The 21,243-nt window shown below is 41.0% G+C and overlaps 1 protein-coding gene across 5 annotated transcripts in view; it reads left to right on the top strand.

Annotated features, from left to right (window-relative positions):
* Positions 1–21,243, top strand: part of LOC119655099 (repressor of filamentous growth 1-like) — a 142,160-nt gene that overhangs the window by 74,451 nt on the left and 46,466 nt on the right. Inside the window, exon 1 of one of the 5 annotated variants that reach the window (XM_038060819.1) lies at positions 8,684–9,669. The exons of the other annotated variants lie outside the window; for them this stretch is intronic. Within the exon in view, the coding sequence (XP_037916747.1) occupies positions 9,646–9,669 (24 nt within the window). The 5' untranslated portion in view covers positions 8,684–9,645. Of the gene's footprint in view, positions 1–8,683; positions 9,670–21,243 lie in introns of those variants that run through there. 5 annotated transcript variants of the gene reach the window in all.

The following is a 21,243-nucleotide window of genomic DNA, read 5'->3' as shown; positions in this document are numbered from 1 at the left end:
CAACCAAAAATGGGGTATATGTTTTTATGTAAAACTTGAAAATTTTGAAGCAATTCGCTGATAATTTATAGCTTTTTCTACTTTTACATAAATTATTAAAACAAACGGCCGCCTACATTCATGTGAACTCCCTTCCGAGAAATTCTCACGTCGAATGAAAACAAAACCATTTTGGAACTAATCTCAATAAAGATATCGTAATAGCCGCACCCATTTGGTTCACCCACCGATCGTTTTCCATAAATTGACAAACCGCCGATCTAGCGGAATTTTTCGTTACATTTTTCAGAAAAAAGCTATCTCACTAATTTTTCTCCAATTAGCGTGGAAGTGGCTTATCGATGGACATAATCACCGTCACGTACATATGTGTGTATCTTTAGTCGATGATACAGCCATAAGTGGTTCTGTAATCCCGGCGTAAACATTGATCTGAGATGAATATTCATGAGGATGGCTCTACGCAACAAATTAATAAGATCACTATTTTGGGACGCAACTGGTTGTGAATTGATTAAATCTAATTTTTCAGAACAACAGAAGTCAGTGAGTTTTCAATTTTATTAAATATGGGAATTTTTATAGGTCTTGCGCCCTACCCATCAAAATTCGTTAGACTTTATAAGAATGAATAATTAGCAGTAGCAAACAGGATCGCCCAAAGTAATTAGTATGAATACATCAGATATGGAAGAATACACAGATTCATAATAGAACGGTTCGATAAAATAACTTACTAGGACTTTATAACGGAACTTCGAAGAATTACGTAGAAACAACTATGGTTTTTCCAGTATGATATCCTATGCAGTACCCTAATCTGACATAACAATGATTAGGGAGACGGTAAAAAAGTTGGATTATTTTTTTCGGAAAATTCTAATAAGCTTTTCATAAACGCTTTTACAAGGAGTTTTCTGGTTGACCTTACTTAATTTTGGATACCATAGATTTATTAGAAAAATAGATGAAAGATTTATTTTGAGGGGTTTGTGGAAAACTAATCCGGATAGTTGAGTGGTTAGAGCGCAAGTCTGTCGTACGGAAGGTCGCGGTTCAAATCTCACTGGTGGTAGTGGAATTTGTATCGTGATTTGACGTCGGATACCAGTCGACTCAGCTGTGGATGAGTACCTGAGTCAAATCAGGGTAATAATCTCGTGCGAGCGCAATGCTGACCACATTGCCTCCTAGTGTACCGTACGGTCTTGAATGAAGTGCTCTAACACACTTCAAGGCCCTGATCCAACATGGATTGTTGCGCCAACGATTATTATTATTCCGGCTACCATGTAGATCGTTTCGCCTGAGACAATTATAAAACGTCAGTACACTCTTTTAGTGACGGTCCGTGGGGTTTATAACTCAGCTCTTGAGCCTTGCGTGTGGTATGCAGTGCACTTCCCTAAACTCGCAATATGTAGGGCAATATAAAACATGCCCCTCTAGCTATAAGCAGCCAACGAGCGTATCCCGGACCCCCAACATTTGGCATCATCTTTGCGAGGCTCATCGTGACATGGGACGCAACCAAACTGTAAATGTTGCTAAAAGTTCACCTTAGCATCTATCATCATTCCAAAATATTTGGTTGCTGATTTCGAAGAAATAAGGGCTTCCGAAATATTAATGTATACAATTAAATATTCTAGGGTTATCCTTAATTAAAAAATAGTCTACTCTTTTCCTTCAAATATTTAGAGCAATATTCAGGACCATGTATTGTAGTGCCTATCCGGTAAACCCTGTGCTCGGAAAAGGTTTCTTAGTCAGGCAAAAATTAAACCTGTAATTGAAAACATAAGTGATCGGCTATGCATTCTGTGTTTGCAAGGCAAATTTCGAAATACAGGCCTCATAAACCTTCATGTTCCTACAGAGGCGACTGCAGAGTCGGCGAAGGATGCCATCTACGAGGCAGTAGAATGAACCCACGAAGCCTGTCCCAGGTATAATTTCAAAAACATACTTACGCTACTCCCATAGCTTACACAAAACTACCAATGACAGCGAACTGCGGACTATCCTACACACAAAATGGCACCTGGAAGTACCTCGTTTACGCACAAAGTGGTCCACAAACATGCGTAGACCTCCCCAGACGAGATAACTTTCATCCAAACTGACCACGTGTTAATCCAGTGTCGCCACCTTTCAACCTTGATGAGTGCCAGAACATATAGGTGGACTAATATAGACTCGGTCCACTATCTCGTTGGGATGCTGCTCCGAGCTCGAATAATAATACCATCCTCTCTGACAATCAGGTGAGAGTGAATACTGAAACCATCCATAACAGAATCCTCGGTAACAGCTTTAAGGGGGAAATGAATACCGCAATAACCGCAGTAAATAGAGTTCCTGGAGATGAAGCATCGACAAACGATCTTCACATCCATCTGAAGAACGTTATCATTGGTACGGCCACAAACATATCTGGGCCCAGTCGCAAAAAAGTCGCAAAAAGCTGATTCGACATTGAATATAAGCTAGCATAGGAATTTAAGAATGCTGCATACCAGACAATGCTGCACTCTCACAGAACGCGGGCACGCGCAGAGAATTATCACGAACTTCGCCCAGCGGAAAGGCAACTTCACAGATGGAAAAAGAAAGCCTGGGGGAACGAATAAGTTTGTGCGACAGAATGATGAACTGCTCAACAACCACAATATCAGCGAGTTGGTGGTCCAACCAACTGAAGACGATCGCCAAATGCCGCTACCACCATGCATGGAGGAAACAATCTCTGCAATATGTTGCCTTACAAATAATAAATCGCCAGGAGGCAATGGAATTACAACTGAACTGATTAAATGTCAAGGCAACTAACTATAGCGTGGGACAGCTGATGTATCCCATACATAAAAAGAGAGATATGACGGTGCAGCAGTTATATAGTTATCACGTTGCTGAGTACCATCTATAAAATATTCTCCGCTATCTTACTAGGCCCCATACGCTCAGAACATCCGCCAGGCTAGATAAAAACAGAACGGTCACTCACTAGACTATTCAGCACCAATAACGATCTAAAACAAGGGATGGTCTCTTTTGCGTCCTCTTTAACCTGGCCCAAGAAAAAGTGATTCGCGACGCTGTCGGGAGATGCACCGTCCTCTTCAAGTCCATTATGGGAAGAACCACCACGTTAATGAAAGCAACACCAGGTTAAAAGACCCTGCCTGAGATCGACCGGGTGCCGGTTGTTAAGCTGTTGATGGTGATGATGGTACAGGACAACCTAAAAATTCAACTCCATAAATCATGGCATCTAATGGTCTTTGGAAACTATTACCGCATGTGCTCTCCTGAGGAGAAAATCTCGAACAATTTCCAGTAGGAGATCAGAACATGTAATTTTGCGGAGCTGCCTGACCTTTGAATCTCCTTATTTTAACCCTAAGAAGAAGGCCTTTAAAAAGTTGTCTCTGTCCTTAATGAAACCGCAAGTCGTGTATTTTTTGGTGCTGATATTTAAGAACTGAGTATCTTGTTTGAGTTGAGAATTGAGTAAGAATCGTTTTCAATTTTTTTGTGGTTTGGAGGCATATTCTTGAACTCCCTCAGTATTCGCCTTTGCACTTGGTGCAACTTGATTTCTCCTCTTTCTTTTTCTTTGCATTTGATATAATGGTGAATGCCATCGCATTTTACATATATTGGTTGGGCGAAAGAGTATCATGACCGAATTTGCTTGTTTTCGTCAATACCGCAATTTGAGGTTAGAAAAAATCCCTCGTTCTTCATTGATCTTCTGGGTATCGGAGTTATGAATGCTAGGCTGCTCGGATAGCATAGTGAACTCCTCTGCCATGGTAAATTCTGGGATATTTTAATAGAATGAGATTGAGAGAATGAGATCAGCGGCATCGATTTGTCATCCTGGAGCTGAATGAAGTGAGTCGAGGTACGACTTAAAGCAACCTAAATGACCAATTCAGCGACATCGATTTGCCATCCTGGGCCTGAGAGAAGTGAAATGGTATAATGTGAAAAATATCCATCTTTCTCTAACGGAATTGACAAGCCCAGCAGTAATAGACGCTTATCTAGCATTTGACTGGCCCTGACAGCTACCTCAAAGTACGCTCTAATGACAAACGAACCAGTTTTGGAACGAATTTTCAATCCAAGACTACCCTCTAAGTTGTACTACATATCAACAAAGACTTTCGATATAGAGTAGAAGGATAATTTATATGAACAGCTGCATGCAGTCAAAAAAGAGATTTCTTAAATATGGTGACCTACAATGCGAAGTAATTTTTGACAACATGTTCTTGACGACTGGAAGAATGAGGAGATTTACGGATTTCTCTAACTTGCACAACCTTGTCTTTGAATGGACATTGTTCGCACATAGGGCCTACATTAAGGCTAGCTGTTTTAGACTGACCCGCCTAGAACATCTAATTCAATAATTAAATAATGACTTCTGAATATGACATCAACCGCCACCATATAGGGGTCGATTGCTTTCACTTTCGTGTGAAGCCCGCAAATGCAAACGAGTTGTTTGTCATATTGCGACAGCCGGTTGCACTACTAAAAACAACAGTATTACATATTGCCCGCTTAAAGGTAGGACCGTATCTACGCTATGCAATGCGACGAGACCACAATCTGCACTTTATGTCAAAGTATCTTTAATAATAATAATCGCTGGCGCAACAATCCATATTGGATCAGGGCCTTGAAGTGTGTTAGAGCACTTCATTCAAGACCGTAACGGTACACTAGGAGGTAATGTGGTCAGCATTGCGTTCGCCCGAGATTATTACCCTGATTTGACTCAGGTACTCATTCACAGCTGAGTCGACTGGTATCCGACGTCAAATCACGATGCAAATTCCACTGCCACCAATGAGATTTGAACCGCGACCTTCCGTATGACAGCCTAGTGCTCTAACCACTGAGCTATCCGGACACACCAAGTATCTTTGATTTTGATTTTGTAGGCAGCAATATATATGCGCGTGTGACAAATAGCTAAGCGACGCGACGTAACCATTTGCAGTGTCGCCAGTTATTTCTTTACAGCCGACTCAATGGACTGCTGTGATTTTATCAAGCTTTATGCACCTGTTAAAATGTCAAAACATGCAGTTATTTGCAGTTAGCTGCCGCGCTAGTGAAATACGGGCATACCGCGTTGCGGCAGTTGTGCTGAATGTTGAGCCGCATCGGGTAGCGTACATGCGTAAATGCAACTCCTTCGGCTCTAACTTTCACCCCCACTATGCTGTATCGCTCCAGAGAACACAACAGCAACTGTGATCTGCTACTTTGTTTTATTTTTTTGTACCTCAAAGTTTCACCTACACATCCCAGTATAATTGTGTCACCAAGACGAAGTACTTATTTGATTGCCTACTTTTGCATTACTTTCGAAGGTACTGCCCCAGAAGCCACCTAGCGATCATATGATAGCATATGAAAACTGATAGGCAGGAAGAAACGGGCTTAAAGTTAGTCCAATAACAGCAAAGAGATGAGCAGAGAGATAGGAGAAACGAAAATATGCAAGAAGAAGGAAAACTCCACAACAAATTGGGAGATATTTCCACGAAGAGGAAAATATATAGATAACGCATCAACCACACCTATACACTGAAAGTTGGGGATTAACGATACAGTAGAACCTCCAAATTTTGAAACTTTACTGCTGCTGGAATACTAACAACACCTCGGTTAGACACTGGCTTGACGCCGAAGATCTTTCGCTATCGAAAACCGACTATGATTAGAGAGTACTCCTTTCTCGCTTACTGCAATGTGCTTTTGTAAACTGGAAAACCAACAGGTTAAGGAGCATCACAATTGTACAGTGCCATACACCAAATGAGAATTCCGGGGTAATGAAGAACGATTATTTTCTTTCGAGCAATTAGACGCAGCTAAACTGACCGAAACTGTACAAGAAATCAAATCGACCGCTTTGCGATCATCAGTAGATTGTCTTCTGAATGCTCGTAACAAGAGAGACGTTGGGATCGGGAAGTTCAGAAAGTTAGTGGTCGGCTTCTCATCCACAGTAACGAGCAACTGAAGAGATTGAACGAAAATTTCACCACGCTTTTTCTTCGTATCACATCCGGTGAGGTTACGCCTATTCTAGGTGAAGTCGCCAGTCAACATGCGGATACAGACTATTCCTCTAAGTAGAAGAGAAATTAGTTCGGCCATCAATGCTGCTACAGTTGACAGTATCCCCGGAGAGTTATCTAACGCTGCACCTGCAGTTACTTTTGATCTGTTACTTCTGCTCCTACGTAAATCTTGGAAATCCGAGAATTTCCCAGAGAGTGGAAAAAGCGGATAAAGATTTCAAAGGAGAGTGCTCGTTTTGAGTGTGAATTGGAAGGGTATTTGCGTATTCTCTACCGTCGCAATGAAAATGGATAAAATAATCCTAAAACGCATTAGAGAACATCTCGAAAGCTTGATCAGCAGAGAACAATCTCGCTTGCACTCCGGATCGTTCTGCATTGAACACATCAACTTCCTACGAATCATTGCTTCATCCCCTCTTCATCTATTTCGAGGCAAAGTGATCAAGGAGTTCATCTGGAGTGCTCTACGCAGAAAAGCTGACGCAAAATCTCTAGAGCTGCACCAAAGTAAAATTTTGGAGCATTTTGAGGTCAAAAGCGTCTTATTTCTTCTTGCTATCGATGACATTCTTGATACTACTTTGTCTGGAGGTCGTGTAGATATATTTGCTCAAACACCTCGACTACGCTGATGAGATCTATTAGCTCCTTTCCAGTGGTCATGTGCCTTGGCTAATAGCTCTGGATTTGGAAAAATAGGCAAGTAGAATTAGACTGAACATAAATACCAATGAAATCAAGGTTCTCAGTCTGACGTATCATCGCACTCTCCCTATCTGCACTAATGGGCAGGCGTTTCAATTTATATATCTTCATGTAGCTCGATCCAGTTTCGCTGTATAACATATCTTCATGTAGCTCGACGCATTAACAGTGCTAGATTCAGTTTCACTGCCCTGTATAAAATCTGGAAATGCAGGTATCTCAGCACCAAGATCAAGTTGAGACTGTTCTGTGCTAGTGGTCTTTCTGTGTTGCTACATAGGAGTAGCACATGGAAAGTGAACGAACGAAGAACTTAGTCGGTGCATGGGGCCTAGCACTCATACGCAATGGAAGCCGGAAATGATTGTGGATAGGTCACACATCAAACAGGGGTGACAATTTCATTGTTGGATATGCCATGCAGTGGAATCCACTCTCGGAAGGTGGGCAACGAGTGCCCCCCAAGGGCCTTGACGCAAAACAGTAGAGAAGGAGTGCAGGGATCTCAGGGAAAGGGGGCGGGAGAGGTGAAGCGTATTTCAAGTAACCGCGGAGGATGGTGCGTAGCAGAGAAATATAAAAGAGTGATTTTGACATACTTTTATATGAGAATCCCGCTAACAAGATGCCCATCGGGGATCTGTAGCATTAAACTGAAAGTATCAGTCTATACTTAAATGGCCTCAATAAGATTTCATAGTAGAGTTGCTGAGGGTTCACCGACCTACAGTTGTGCAGTGATGGTGGTACATTCCTGACTTTATAAACCGCACTCATATTATCCTGCCTTCTTCAAAGCATGGAATTGTCTTTCAGTTTATTCAGGCAATATTTACTCCCCGGGCTACATTAATGTCATCAATATCTGTGAACTCATATGGGTTTGTAATTTCATCTTATGGCCAATTCATACTTACCTCATTAGGGAAGACAGACTCTAATCCGCTCAAGGAACTTCATTACCATTAAAAAAATTATAAAATTTTCCTCAGATCGTTTACCGTTCAAGTTATTCTAATTTTTGTGGACGTGACTTTGTTTTGAGGAAGGTGTAAGAAATTGAGATTATGAAACCCATCCGATATGAATTGGATTTTCTGATCATTGGCACTATAGGGAACGCTACCCAGTTTTCTTATAAAGGCTGCCCACAAAATTGTCAACTTTCAACTTATCTGCCAATAAAAGCGATTACCAGAAGGCCAGTTACACAAAAGCAATGAGGTTGATCTCACTAATCTCGTGGGAATACTACTTTCAAATCGTAGCTTATAAAAATTATAGTTTTATAACGTACTAGAAACTTGAATGATCTCCGCTAATTACTGACCAAGCTTTTTGTTTCAATAGCATCATCCACCCATTACTCTGGAAGTTTTGTGTATTAATTAGGAGGCTGTTGAGCTAATTACCCAATGCCTCTTTCAGATGCCTTCCTAGCCCCCGTCTCAAAGTTGGAACCCAAAAATTTTCAAATTACGACCTCTACGTCACTGCACAAAATTCATTCACATGTTCCACAGTATGATGGCTCTGACTGACTATCCGGGGGCCGTTTATCTTTGTTGTCGTTTTTTTTTGTTATTTTTATTATGTGTATTTTTTCCGTTCTTTCTCATTTACCTGTGCTTTCGTTACCTGCGCCAGCGAACACAGGTTGAGTGGCGGAGCAGCGATGACTAAAACAACAATGCTGGGAACCATTCACATACCTTGCAAAAGAAGGCGAGAGGCAATCCTCCAGTTCTCAGTTCAGTTCGTTGTCGTGTTTGGACGGTAGACGAAAAAAATCTCAAAGAACCTGACCGTTTTCTTCGGCCTTTTAAGCTACTGTGTTTCTATAATGGATTCACGAAGGAGCCGCTCCTCTGTCTTGGTGTGTTTATTCTTGCCGCGACACTAACCGCTCTGTAGACCTTTTGAACCCTGCACCGCCGAATCACGTCGCTTGATGGATTGAGTTATCCGATTCCTCAACACAACCTCCAAGATATATGAGGGAAGCAGATTAGCGGTTCAGTCGGTGCAGAGTATTAGCTTCTTCCTATTGCCAGGCTCCTCGCTCACCTGGAATTCACCTGTTGCTCGGGGCCGTCGCGTAATCGCTAAATCAATGAAGCCATGTGACTCGAGGTGACTCATATTGTGATCGACTGTTGATGAGTTCGGGTTCTAGATATCTTCTCTAATCGTTTTTGTGTATCGAATTAGTTCATAGTTTGTTATCAATCTGATGCAGGGCCGTAGATACTTTTCGCCCCCAACGATGAGTTCAATGGCCCGGAAAAGTTAATCTAACGTGCATAGTGCAAGCAGTGCTAGTTTACGTCCGGTTGCATTTTGTGATATCCTCAAACCGATTTCCCAGTGTACAAGAGTGCCTGCAGGGGTTCCACATCAGTGGAAGCGACAACGACGTGACAGGAAGTGGTACTCACTTAATATGCAGACGGATATGTTTAAGTGAAGTTTTATATGCTTTGAGATGCATTGGCCTCTGGATGACCAGATGACGATTAATAATTTTTACAGTTTTCCAAAGGAACGAATTCGGTGATACCCCATTGTTCAATACAACTTTCTGCACACTGACCCCAGTTATTATCATACATATGAATATTATCGTGCACAACTGGTTCCCAATGAGATCGTAAGAAATTTGAATATCTGAGCAGATGCATGTGAAAAAGTTGCGAGAAAGATGTGATTGAATGCCGGCGTCGAACGACTGCGTGCCATAAAAAATTCTTTATAAATTTCATAACGCAAGCGAAGCGCAGTCACTGCTTTGTGAAAGATAAGAAAAGGAGCGAGCATTAACAACATGGTGGAATTCGCACTGGAGAACGTAAGTTGAATGAAACTATCAGACCCAAACGCATTTGTTACCTTTACGCGTTTAGTTACCCGTGGCAACCGCATATGATTCCTATCCAAGATGTGCGTGCATTCCTCGGTGCAGTCTAAAATGTATTGTTTCCATGGAACCTCATCCACCGCCCCACACGTTTAATTGCACCTTAATATAGAAGAGCAGATTCACCAGATTAATTCCATTCATAAGTTTGCGCAAGTGCCCACGACCCAGCCTCTTTTGCAGGAAGCGACTCCGCAGTTTCTTGGTAATGAGCGCATACAATTTGTTCGTCCCCAGTTGACTCCAACGCTCTTTACGTGAGTGTACTGCTCGGGGTTTCACGTACATATGTATGACTCCTAGTAGCGACCGTTTCTAAGTAATTCGATATGTGATCTGCAAATTAAATATTGAAAGCGTGTGCCGATTTGTGGTCATGCCAATCGGCGCATTGGTATCTCCACCTGAGGTAGAGTTTGTAGACCTTGTCACACCTTTCTTTGGTCTCATATGGGCGCTGTAAGAAAATAGTTTTACGACCTTCAAGGCTGAAGTTTCTCGTATGTATAAAACTGCTTTACGAGTTAAGTAACTGTTGCGGGAAAATGAGATATCTGGGTACTAAACTTTAAGATGTACGCCTAAGATAAAGACTTATGCTACGAAGTTTGGTTAGACTTAATTATAGTCAATATTTAGTGGGTCTTCTGCAACTGTTCACGGATTTGAATAGATGAAATTATCTTCCAGACTGAACGGTTTGCATTGCGTTTGTTTTCAAATTGCAGCAAAATCTCACTAAGAATGCACACTTAACCTAGATTCATGGCCGACCCTAAGTTACCTGTAAGAATTTAATCCTCTGTTCTATTCACCTATGTTCGCGGACTACTAACATATTTTATATGCTAGAAATAAAATTTGCACAGAAGTACCTTTCTCCTAAATGTCATGTACATTTGCGCTAGATTAAAACTTGCAGCTTGGCACTTTCACCGTGCTTCCCCGGAACCCGAGGTGTACTCTTGCAGCAAATTTTTAGATTAAAGTGTCTTTCCGACGTTTTCTTTTAGCAGAAATGGGGCAAGTGCAGAAACTTGATGACAATTTCGTGAATAATGTGTGAACTTTGTGGCACTTAAAAAAATCTATCTCAAAAGAGATTATGGTCTGCAACAACAGATCCACGCTATCCACAGTTTAAGCTTTCGTTTCAAAACTATGGAATCAATTTCGAAATTTAAGCTGGACTACTTAGTTGAAGTATATAGATCTACACCCCAGATGCATTTTAAGTAGTAACAAGTCGGGAAACCGGAAGCTGGGCGCTTCAGGTACGAAAGGTTTTATGTACTTCTTAGTACGTAGCATGTAATAAATGCATATACATGTATACATGTATTATGTGAGAATATCCACTTTCGGATGATTGACATTCATAGTCTTGAATTTGCAAGGAAGCGACAACTTTGACGTATTATAACTTTGTTAGTAATAGTGCAATTTCGACCAAACTTGGTGAGATCATGCTCTATGTTATACCCTATATTATTGGGAAATTTCATGGTGCTAACATGAACTTAAGGCCAATTACTAAAAATTATGGTAATATACTATTATTAACTTTATTTGTATAGATATCAGTATGGAAAGTATTTCGGAGCCCAGGCACCATATAGTGGCAGCCTCCTGATTTTTTTCAGATTTTTCGGTTTGGTAGTTTCTGAGAATGGCCCCCTTAAAGGAATGGTCACTTTCAACCCCCCGCACTCCCCACCTTTCCAACAAATGTCAAAACTAAGACCGGCTTCGAAAAGTACTAACCGAGACCTTTAATTTGATATCCCACATGAGTATATTTGATGCAAAAAAAATTTACATCCCCCTTTTGCATGTATGGGGACCCCCCCCTTAAATTCGACGTAAAAGGATGTAACTCACTGCATGCGTGAGCGTTCACAGTTTCCATCTTTCTACCAAATTTGGTGTCAATCGCTATAACCGTTTCCGAGAAAAATGCGTGTGACGGACAGACAGACAGACAGGCAGACAGACAGACAGACGGACAGACAGACAGACAGACAGACAGACAGACGGTAAACCGATTTTAATTTTGTGTAAACACAAAACCTTAAAAAGGATACTAGTCCGAGTTACGACTATGTTTTTCTTTCTGTTGGAGGTAATGATGGTTTCAACCATTATTCGACGTAAGCTTTCGAATCTGAGTTAAAATCTCTTTACATTTTTACCAGCCTATCCTTGATCAATAAACTTTGCAATTCATGAGACAAGCCCGTGCCCTATGCAATGATGATGATCGTAATATTTATTGAGGGATCAATCTTTCGATTAGCTTAGCGCATTGGCAGCAGTATATGAAAGATCCTACCACCTACTAAGGGAAATAATATTTTTCCCTTTCTATAACCACCAATATTTATACACCTTCTGTCTACTCCTCCCTATATTAAGGACATCGACACAGTCCCTTTTCGTACTGTTACCTTTTTCCTCTTAGTTTTTCATGAGATTATGCTTTATTTTCTTTAACATCACACTTCTTCCTGTGACATTGTCAAAGCTGCAGTAAAGAAACAAACACAAATATGAAGAGAAACTTATACAACCAAACTAAGGTCCTAATCCGAAAACGACACCAACAGATTAACGCTTAATCAGATCAGCCATTGCACATGCACATAAGACATTTATTAACATTCTTTCGCAATTCCCGTCATCTTCATAGTTGGTCATACACCCTTCCAGTATCCCGGGAAAAGCATGTTAGAACGTTTATTTTCAAATACTATTTGGAAATCTTTTAGTGGGAAAAATTAATTGGAATTCAATCAAATTTGGAAATTATATTGACCATACATATTTCCGCAAATTTTGGGGAATTTTTTTGAATAATGTAAGCCAAAAGTAAAAAGTTGCTGGACATTAGTCCGCTGAAGTTCATAATATAGTTCTCAATTTGCGGATCATATAGTGACTCCAATTTTTATCTGAAACCAATCACGTTTTAATTTTACATTAATTACTTATTTTCTGAGAATATAAACCTAAATACAAGTAAAAATAATTAAAATTAACAATTATTCAGTTTTTGGTACATTGTCTTCACGCCGCTCTTCCGAATTCTGCCAAATTCTTTTGATTGTGGAGTTTACCGCGCACCACTTCGCCTCCTACTCTGCCATTTCCCCGACGATTTTCTGCGGACTGATGCTGAGTTTCAGAGAGTCTTCCAGGCTGACCAAACGGAGAATCATCTACCCTGGATTGGTCCGGAAACTTCCTGTAACCACCATGTCCTAACCGGAATTGGCTGTGATGATTGTTAAGCTCGGCATGTCGTTGCTGAACCTACTCCTCAATACGAGAAATCATAGTATGGATCTAGCTATCCCTTTGCGAGCCATCTCCCCCTTGGTTTCACTTTACCTTCGACTCCCCTGTGTCGATTTTCTGTAGTGTGTACGCTTTTCAGGTAAATTCATTCTCCTTTTCTCGTGCAGATGGTGTGTCTTACTAGCCAAAATGTCCATAGCGACTATTCCCGCAATAACAGACACTACCTCACCTGAGATTATAAGGGAGGCTCTGCATTCTCGTGCCACTAAGCGATGAGTCATGCTTAGCTTCCTCCTATTGCTCTCACATGCTATTGATTCCTCGCGAACTTTTACCGTGTATAATAGTGTAGCCCGAACAAATCCAGTCACAAGTAATCTGGGACTATATCTTGCCCTTCCAATGTTAGGCGTCATCCGCGCTAACGATACCCTATTAAGTATTTGCCGCTTGCTAACAAGCATTGTCCAGGTGTCCCTTGAAATTGATCCTTGCGTTAATCATCATCTCCGGATATTTGGTACCCGGGTTCGAAGTGATGACGGCCTATTACTCCCGGCCTTTCCTCCCTTTCTAATAACTCCACCCACTCTTCCTCCCTTTATCCACTTTCAAGTATAACTGTGCCGCCCTCCAATTTAACCTCTCTAGAAACCACTTAAATCGCTTGTCCTCTCTAACCTTCCAATGCGTTACCTTTCCGAATCCCCTCATACCCCCTCATACCCCCTCCTACGCTGCCCCTGGCACCCATCATCCTACTCTCAAGTTCGATGCTCACATTTCCCGAATCCACTCCCCTGTCGCGCGCAAGCCTACCAAGTTTAACTTTCGTAAGGCAAACCTCGAAGATCTGAACTCAGAAATTGGGTTCCCCTCTCAAATCTCTGGGTTCATCAGCGAAATCCTTATTACGTAAGTCCAGAAACGGGTATCTGACCAGTGTGAACTCACTGAAGCGCGGAAACCTCAAACCTTCCTGGTCCCACATTCGTAACCCTCGACTTTCCCAATTTTGCCGCTAAATATCTAAATTCACGGCAGGAGGTACATACAATTTACCTGACTTTGGTGAAGCTTTCGACATTGTAAATAACAAGATACTTTTATCCAAACTCTCGTTTCTAAGCGTTCTCATACCACTTGTTTTATGGCTTGCCTCTAACCTTTCCAACCGATAATGCGGCGTCTCTTTTGATGGCTCCACATCCCGCTCCTTCTCCACTTCCTCTAACGTGCAATAGGGATTTATTCTGGTCCTTTATTCTTTTTATTTTTTATCAACCCGCCTGCTTCTCCTCATTTTTTCCTGTTTGCTCTATGCCGACGACCTTAGGCTGTTTTCCGCTATATTTTCGCCTATGGACTGTGTTTTCTTTAATCTAATTTAGACACTCTGGTTCGTTGGTGCTCTGCCAATGGTTTAGCGCTAAACGTCAAAAAGTATCACTCTATGTGCTACTTGCTTAATACGTTACTCACTTCCTTCTCCTATTCTCTTAACGGAGATTACTCACGATACCTAAATTCCACTCAAGATCTCGGAACACCTTCGACAATAAGAAAATTTCCAGCAATGAGTAATTGGAGTGTACTCTGTATATTGTCCGTTGAATAAATAAACATGAATACTCACCGTATTTCTTCTCCTACGGTTGGTAATCAATCTTTTGTTCCGCAAGGTCAAGCCAAACCACCTCCAGCCACGCTTTGGTAGTGCTAATGGATTCGTTAGCATACACTTTAATACCTCCAAGTGTTTTCAACTACAATCACGGGTTAATCGTCTGTGAAACCGATTTTTGTATCCTCCTATGTCACAGGAAGGACCTCATTGTACATCACTTTCCACAGCAGAGGATTCAATATTGAGCCCTGTGGTACACCTGCCGTGACAGTGAATTGCTTGGGTCCCCGATCCGTGTCGTACCGAAGTTTCCTTTCCGAATTGCAAATTTCGAGGAGCAAAATCAAATAACTAAGGAGACCCGCTTTAGCCAATGAGCTTTTTATCTGGTCCAATGTCACCACGGCCCAGCTTTCATTAGACGACATCGCGTCTCGAGGCAGTTTCAAAACCACGCCAACGGCATCGATCGTTAAATCAAATTGACGAAATCCACATTGTGGCTACCATACGCCATCCATATATTCTATGATAGGAAGAAGTCTATTGTAGATGACTCTTTCCAACAGCTTTTCTACCGTATTGAGAAGGAAAATTAGGCGATGATGGATGTTTCGGTTGCCTATTGAACTTCGGGAGCAAAACTAATTTTTGCCTTTTCCATCGAATGGAGAAAACACTTTCTACCATGCATACGTCAAATACGCTGATAAATCAGCTGGGTTTGGTCTTAACAGCGTGTTTCAGGACTCTATTGGGAACAGCTTCCAAACCGGCAGCTTTATTATCACCAATTCATTTGCATTGCAGCATCGCATGATCTCATTATAGATCTCATCTTTCTGAAGCTACACAACCGAGATTGTGGTCTTTCAATAGCAGCTCTGTGAATGCATCCCCTTTAAGTTCTACACGGACTAGCCCTTAACTCCATCTCCGCATCGGTGCATGATCTATTTGGAGGGAAATTGCTCGGTAGTCGCTATGAGTAAAGTGCGCGCTGACAAACCAGACCATTGTCTTCGCCAATGTGGTACTCAAATATGTCAAATTGACTATTGAGCACGACCCTGTCCCACGAAAAGTGGAAACATTTCCGGTATTTGCAAGCACCAAGTCACAATTCAGACACATCTTTCAGTGGCCTAAGAGTATGTAGTTTTGTTGGTGTTTGCCTTCAGTCAGACACTCGTTTCCTGCTCTTCCTCACATTCATATAAAGCTAACCATGCCATTATCGTAGTCAATATGCCAACGACCATTGAATTGCGCGGTGTGATCGGACCAAATCAACGTGACGGGCATCCAGTAAAATACAATAAAATAATATCAGTAATGAAGGTTAGAGATATTAGTTACACTTTGTGCCATAATTACTATTAGTTTTCCCCAAGTGCCCTTCCTGAGCATAGTGCGTGGAGTAGATATCTGAACTCCGCACACTGCTCCACAATCATCTAGAAAGAAAACTAGTCTAATCTTTGCCGTTCCAGGATTATTTTAGCTACTTATTTGGAGCTCATCGGCTCTTAAATATTCCTCAAGTTAATTGGCTCTTGACTGTCATCCCCTTTCAACTGCTTGGAAAAGGTCTGCAATGATAGTGGAACTTCACTAGACGTCATATAGTTGACAATTATCGTGCAATAGCCATGCCGTCTCCTAAATGCCCCATCATGAAGATAAGAAGTGTAAATTAAACGTCCTTCACTGAGCCATTAAAATACTTCCAACTTCATGCAAGCTTTATTGTGGTGCTATATACGGGGCCAAAATTGCCTGCGTTTGCATGACCAATGCAATGGAAATTTTCTTGTAAATAATCCTATATTACACTGTACTTTTCAAGTATTGGAGCTTTAACATGTCCCGATCGCTTCCGCTTGCAATGAATATCAAATTTCTCAGCTCCTGATATTCGTTAATATGTTTCCAGTTTTCAAACTCGGTAAGGTCTTATTCAACTTTACTTGTGCTGGAGGCAAAAATAGGCAGTCGCTGCTCAGAAATACTTCCTGGCTAGTTGATCGAAATGTCTGACGTCCACGCAACAGGAAAAGTTGTTCAAATTCATAGTACTACCCTAAGACCAGCAGAAGCGACATGTAATCATGAATAGGCGATCGTCAAATTGGTTTCTTCAAGCTAGAAGACAGTTGTGACTGCATTGTACATTTCCTTGGAATACTCTGCCGGTGGGTGAAGAGCTGAGGCGAGAGAATGATCCGGCCCTGAGCATAAGCCTTAAAACCTCTTCCTCTAACCGACTCCGCAGCCGGGCTTACACCGTCAGAACCCAAATTGTTTGTGAAGTAGTACCCGCAAAAGTTTTTTGTGACCTTAATCCGCTGCTTGTTAGAATATTTAATGCCGACAATTATCTGCAGCTTGAGCCCTTACTATATCTTATGTAATTTCCAAAAGGAATCTCTCTTCTGCTTTCAACCCATGATTTAAATTTCTCTCTCTTGAAGGAAAGACATATATAAATGAATGGAACGGTGAAACTTTATGAATTAATTCCGGTTTTTATGCAAGACCCTGGAACTAAACACTGATGCGTTGATATTGATGTTACAGGCGTCCGAAAAACGCATTATTAGGAGAATGGGATTCCAGCTCACACTGGAACATTAACTGCAGATACCAACAGAATCTGGCCATATGGAAGAGAAAATGACTTGAACCTTGTAATGAACTGTAGAAATTAAGGGTGGCTAAAACATTGAAGGCTCGACTACTGAGCACCCGGGTTTCCGAGCCTTACGGATCGCCAATGATTAACTTCGATCAAAGTAACAGAAATGCGGTTGCACTCTCAAGTATCAGGTGTTTCTAGGCAACAAACACGGCGATTAAAAGTAGCTTGGCTTCCTAATTTGAATCAGAGTACTGTATCGCATCTAGGAGAAAGATGAAACCTAAGTCTCCAATAATATCAAAGCGATAATAGATAGTGTCCGTCACAGCGGAAGGTCGCAGTTCAAATCTCGCTGGTGGCAGAAGGAATTGTATTGTGTCTGGACGTCGGATATCAGCCGACTTTGCTGTGAATGAGTAGCTAAGTTAAATTAATGCTGACCACATTGCCGAGGTATCGCAGTTCCACAGTGTACCATTACGGTCTTGAATGAAATGTTCTAACAGAGTGTTAGCCTAAATCCAATTTGAATGCTGCGCCAATGATATTATTGATACTAGATAGGGACAACTATCAAACAAACGACATCCTATCCAAACTCGATTGCAAAACGCCATCAGAATCCTAAAATTTACGAAACCCAGAAAATGTACGCTAGTAAAGAAACATCAAAGAGAAAGGCCGAAATTCCACTCTTCATTGTCTGGAATCCGATAAGGAAATGAGGATGCACCACTAGAACGGCCGGATTCAGCCCCCAGCTGCGATCTCCAATTCGGCAAAATGCTCAACAAAGCAATTTAGTCTTCCTTATTTAAAGTCAGAAAATTGACCGGAAATTAGGTGTTGGGCACGGCCAAGAAAAAACTCACGATACATACCTTGGTTTGCACGATTCTTCCGTTTCTGTAACCCGATACAGACGAAGGAATTTCTATTTTCCACCTTTCCTTTTCATTTGAATTCAAAGAAATGCCGAATATAAAGTATTAAAAGTAGCCAGTCACAACCTAATGCTATGTACCTCCATTTCTTCCACTAAAAAGCAGTTATCATTCACATAAAGGCGAGGGAAGACAGCTTCCAGGAACTGGCTGGTACCACCTTTGAGCCTTAATCTAACAAGGCCCGTACTCCAAAGGCTCTCTCTTGCGAAACCCAAAAACTCAAATACAATAAAAGCGAAGGTCAGTGAAGTTAATTCGGAGCACCTGGATGCATCACTTGCGACATCTAAGAGGCTTTCTTTGTGAAGTCCACACTGTAACCGCGAACCAATCCCAGGAATAATTTGACTTTACTCATGAAATTATGCTTGAGGAACACTTCCTTGAGGAGAAAACGAATGTAGTCTAAAACTAAACATGGTGCCTAGCCGCAAATCCAGTCGGGACACTGATGTGCCAGCAAAGGCCATCTTTCATAGGGTCAGTTGACAGGAACGTAAAGGAACACAACGACCAAAACGATCATCAAAACCGCGAACCCTCAATACATGCAAAATTGGCACAGTAACTGTAAAGTAGTTGATTTTGCGCTGGACAAACACAATGATTTTAGAAATGTATATCGCGTTATGAAATAAGTTACATGTGGTCGTACATCTTTCGATAGTCCTGTGAAGGACGTTAACGATTTACTCCTCATCCACGATAACTAGTGGCTGAAGAGGTGGACAGAACATTTCACCACGCTATTTGACCGTATCACATGCGGTCTAGTTCCACCTCTTGTGGATGAAATGTCACCGTGACTGCTTCTGCATGCAGAAGAAATACCATCTCGGCCATCAATGTAATCAAATGGACTCTGTTATATCCCCTCGTACGAAAATCCTGGGAATCCGAGTGCTTTCCTAAAGAGTGGTAGAAGGGGATGATCGTTAAGATTCCAAATCTGGGCATCCGCTTTCAGTGCACCCTGCCGTTGTAAAGATAATAGCTAAAATAGTCCTTGAACGCATCAAAGAGCATCTCGAAAACTTTATCACTAAAAGAGTAAGCAGACTAATTTCCGCTCCGGATCCTTCTTGCATTGACCACATCAACACTATACGGATCATTTTTGAAGAGTGCGCGGAGTTTAGACCTTTGCTTCACTTCCTCTACGATTTTGAGAAGCCTTTTGACGACGTGAACGAGGAATGTATCTGTTATACTCTACGCAAGAGGGACATTCCAGAAACGCTAATACCTATTATCAGAGCGACAAAATGTCACACATTGCATCGAGATAAAATCTCAGTGGAATTTGATTTCCAAAGCAGAGTTTGCCAGGGTTACATCTCGCCACAGATATTATTTATTCTATCGGTGACGTTCTCCTTACAGCCCTGTATGCTCTCTCACCGGTCATGGACCCTGGCCAAATAAGTCTGGGATCGAAAAGAAAGGAAGGTGGATTCGTACTCTTCCTCTCTTCTATAATTCATTAATGGGCAGAGCATCGAAGGCATCGATCAATTTGTATATTTAGGAAGCATGATTTCTTCCGACGGTGACAACGAACTGGAGATCCGCTTTCGCTACCTTGTCTAAAATTTGAAAATGCAGTTATCTCTTCACCAGGATCAAGAGAAAGAGACTGCTATGTGTGTGTGCTGTTGGATTGACCATGCTAATATTTGTTGCAGATTTGTAGACTACTACTTTTCTCCTCTTTCTTTTTGACTGCAGACCAGGACTAGAATGACCAATGCCTACCTGTCTTGAGATGAAACTTCTACTGTTTAGTAACTTCCATCAAATCAGATATACCACTATTAATTGAATACCCTAAGGATTACAATGGAACAGTATGTACCATGCCAATCTCCACTTAACCATTTTTGATTTTGGAAGAAGTTTGAATAGCGTGGCTGCATTCTATCTGCCTGCTATTTTCTTCATTTCTCATAAGGGACTGTAATGAAAAAGTGTCTATACCGTATAATAGTTCCAAGGAAACAACAATTGACCAAAGGGCTGCATTTTTTCAATGCATTGCCACCTCAATCCATTACCACTACCCTCCCCAATTCAGCCAAACCCCCCTTCTTTTTGGATCCGCAATTTATTTTTTTAACTGACGCTTCTCCCTACCTAATTATAATGTAATACGCTTACTTCGTCCCTGTTTTACGAAACATCTACAATCTTGTAGAGGTTATCAGCCATTCAATCTATAACCCGTCCATTCTAATTTCTATTTATATTTCATATTGCAAAATTTTGACTTTTGAGCAAATAGATGAAAGCTGCATGCGTATTTCACTCGCAAATTTGCAAACTTTATAAGAACGAAAGTCAAGCCACACTCCACACTCCTTATAACCTGTTCCTAAATCAATTTTTCCTAAATCATGAAAATATTGTATTAAAATTTCGAATGTACCCAGCTAGATAAAGTTATCAATTCTTTTTAATTTGAGGGAGGCCATAAATGTTGTTCTTATAGATACGCATCTAATTAAGTAGTATCCTCAACTGGAAGACGGGCCCAAATGAAAACTATAATTCCGTCAATTCCATTGAAATTAAAAATTGACAGGCAACCGAAAAACCTATAAAATGCATATAATAAGCTAAGAAGTGATGAAGTAGCCGTAAATTATTCGAATTCATGTATTCGTGAATGATAATGTGCCTCTGCATTTATTAACATACAAAAGATATACCTATCATGGCACTTTCGCCGGAAAATCTTATACAATAGAATATGAATAGGTGGAAATGTCTCATTTAAATCTGGAAATAAATCATGCTGTCAATATAATTCAATTGAATGAAATGTGAATATAAATTACTATCGCTGCATTCGGACGTAGGTTATCATAATGAGATACACAATTCAATATTTGACGGGCCCTAACATAGATTGATTCTGAATAAAAACGGAACTGCATTCCGTTGAAATAAATGAATGAATGAGTCCACAATCCTTAATCCTTAATAAATTG

Source organism: Hermetia illucens, chromosome 4 (genome assembly GCF_905115235.1).
Source record: "Hermetia illucens chromosome 4, iHerIll2.2.curated.20191125, whole genome shotgun sequence".
NCBI lineage: Eukaryota > Metazoa > Arthropoda > Insecta > Diptera > Stratiomyidae > Hermetia > Hermetia illucens.
Note: the sequence above shows the minus strand (reverse complement) of the source record. Positions and strands in the feature narration are given on the sequence as shown.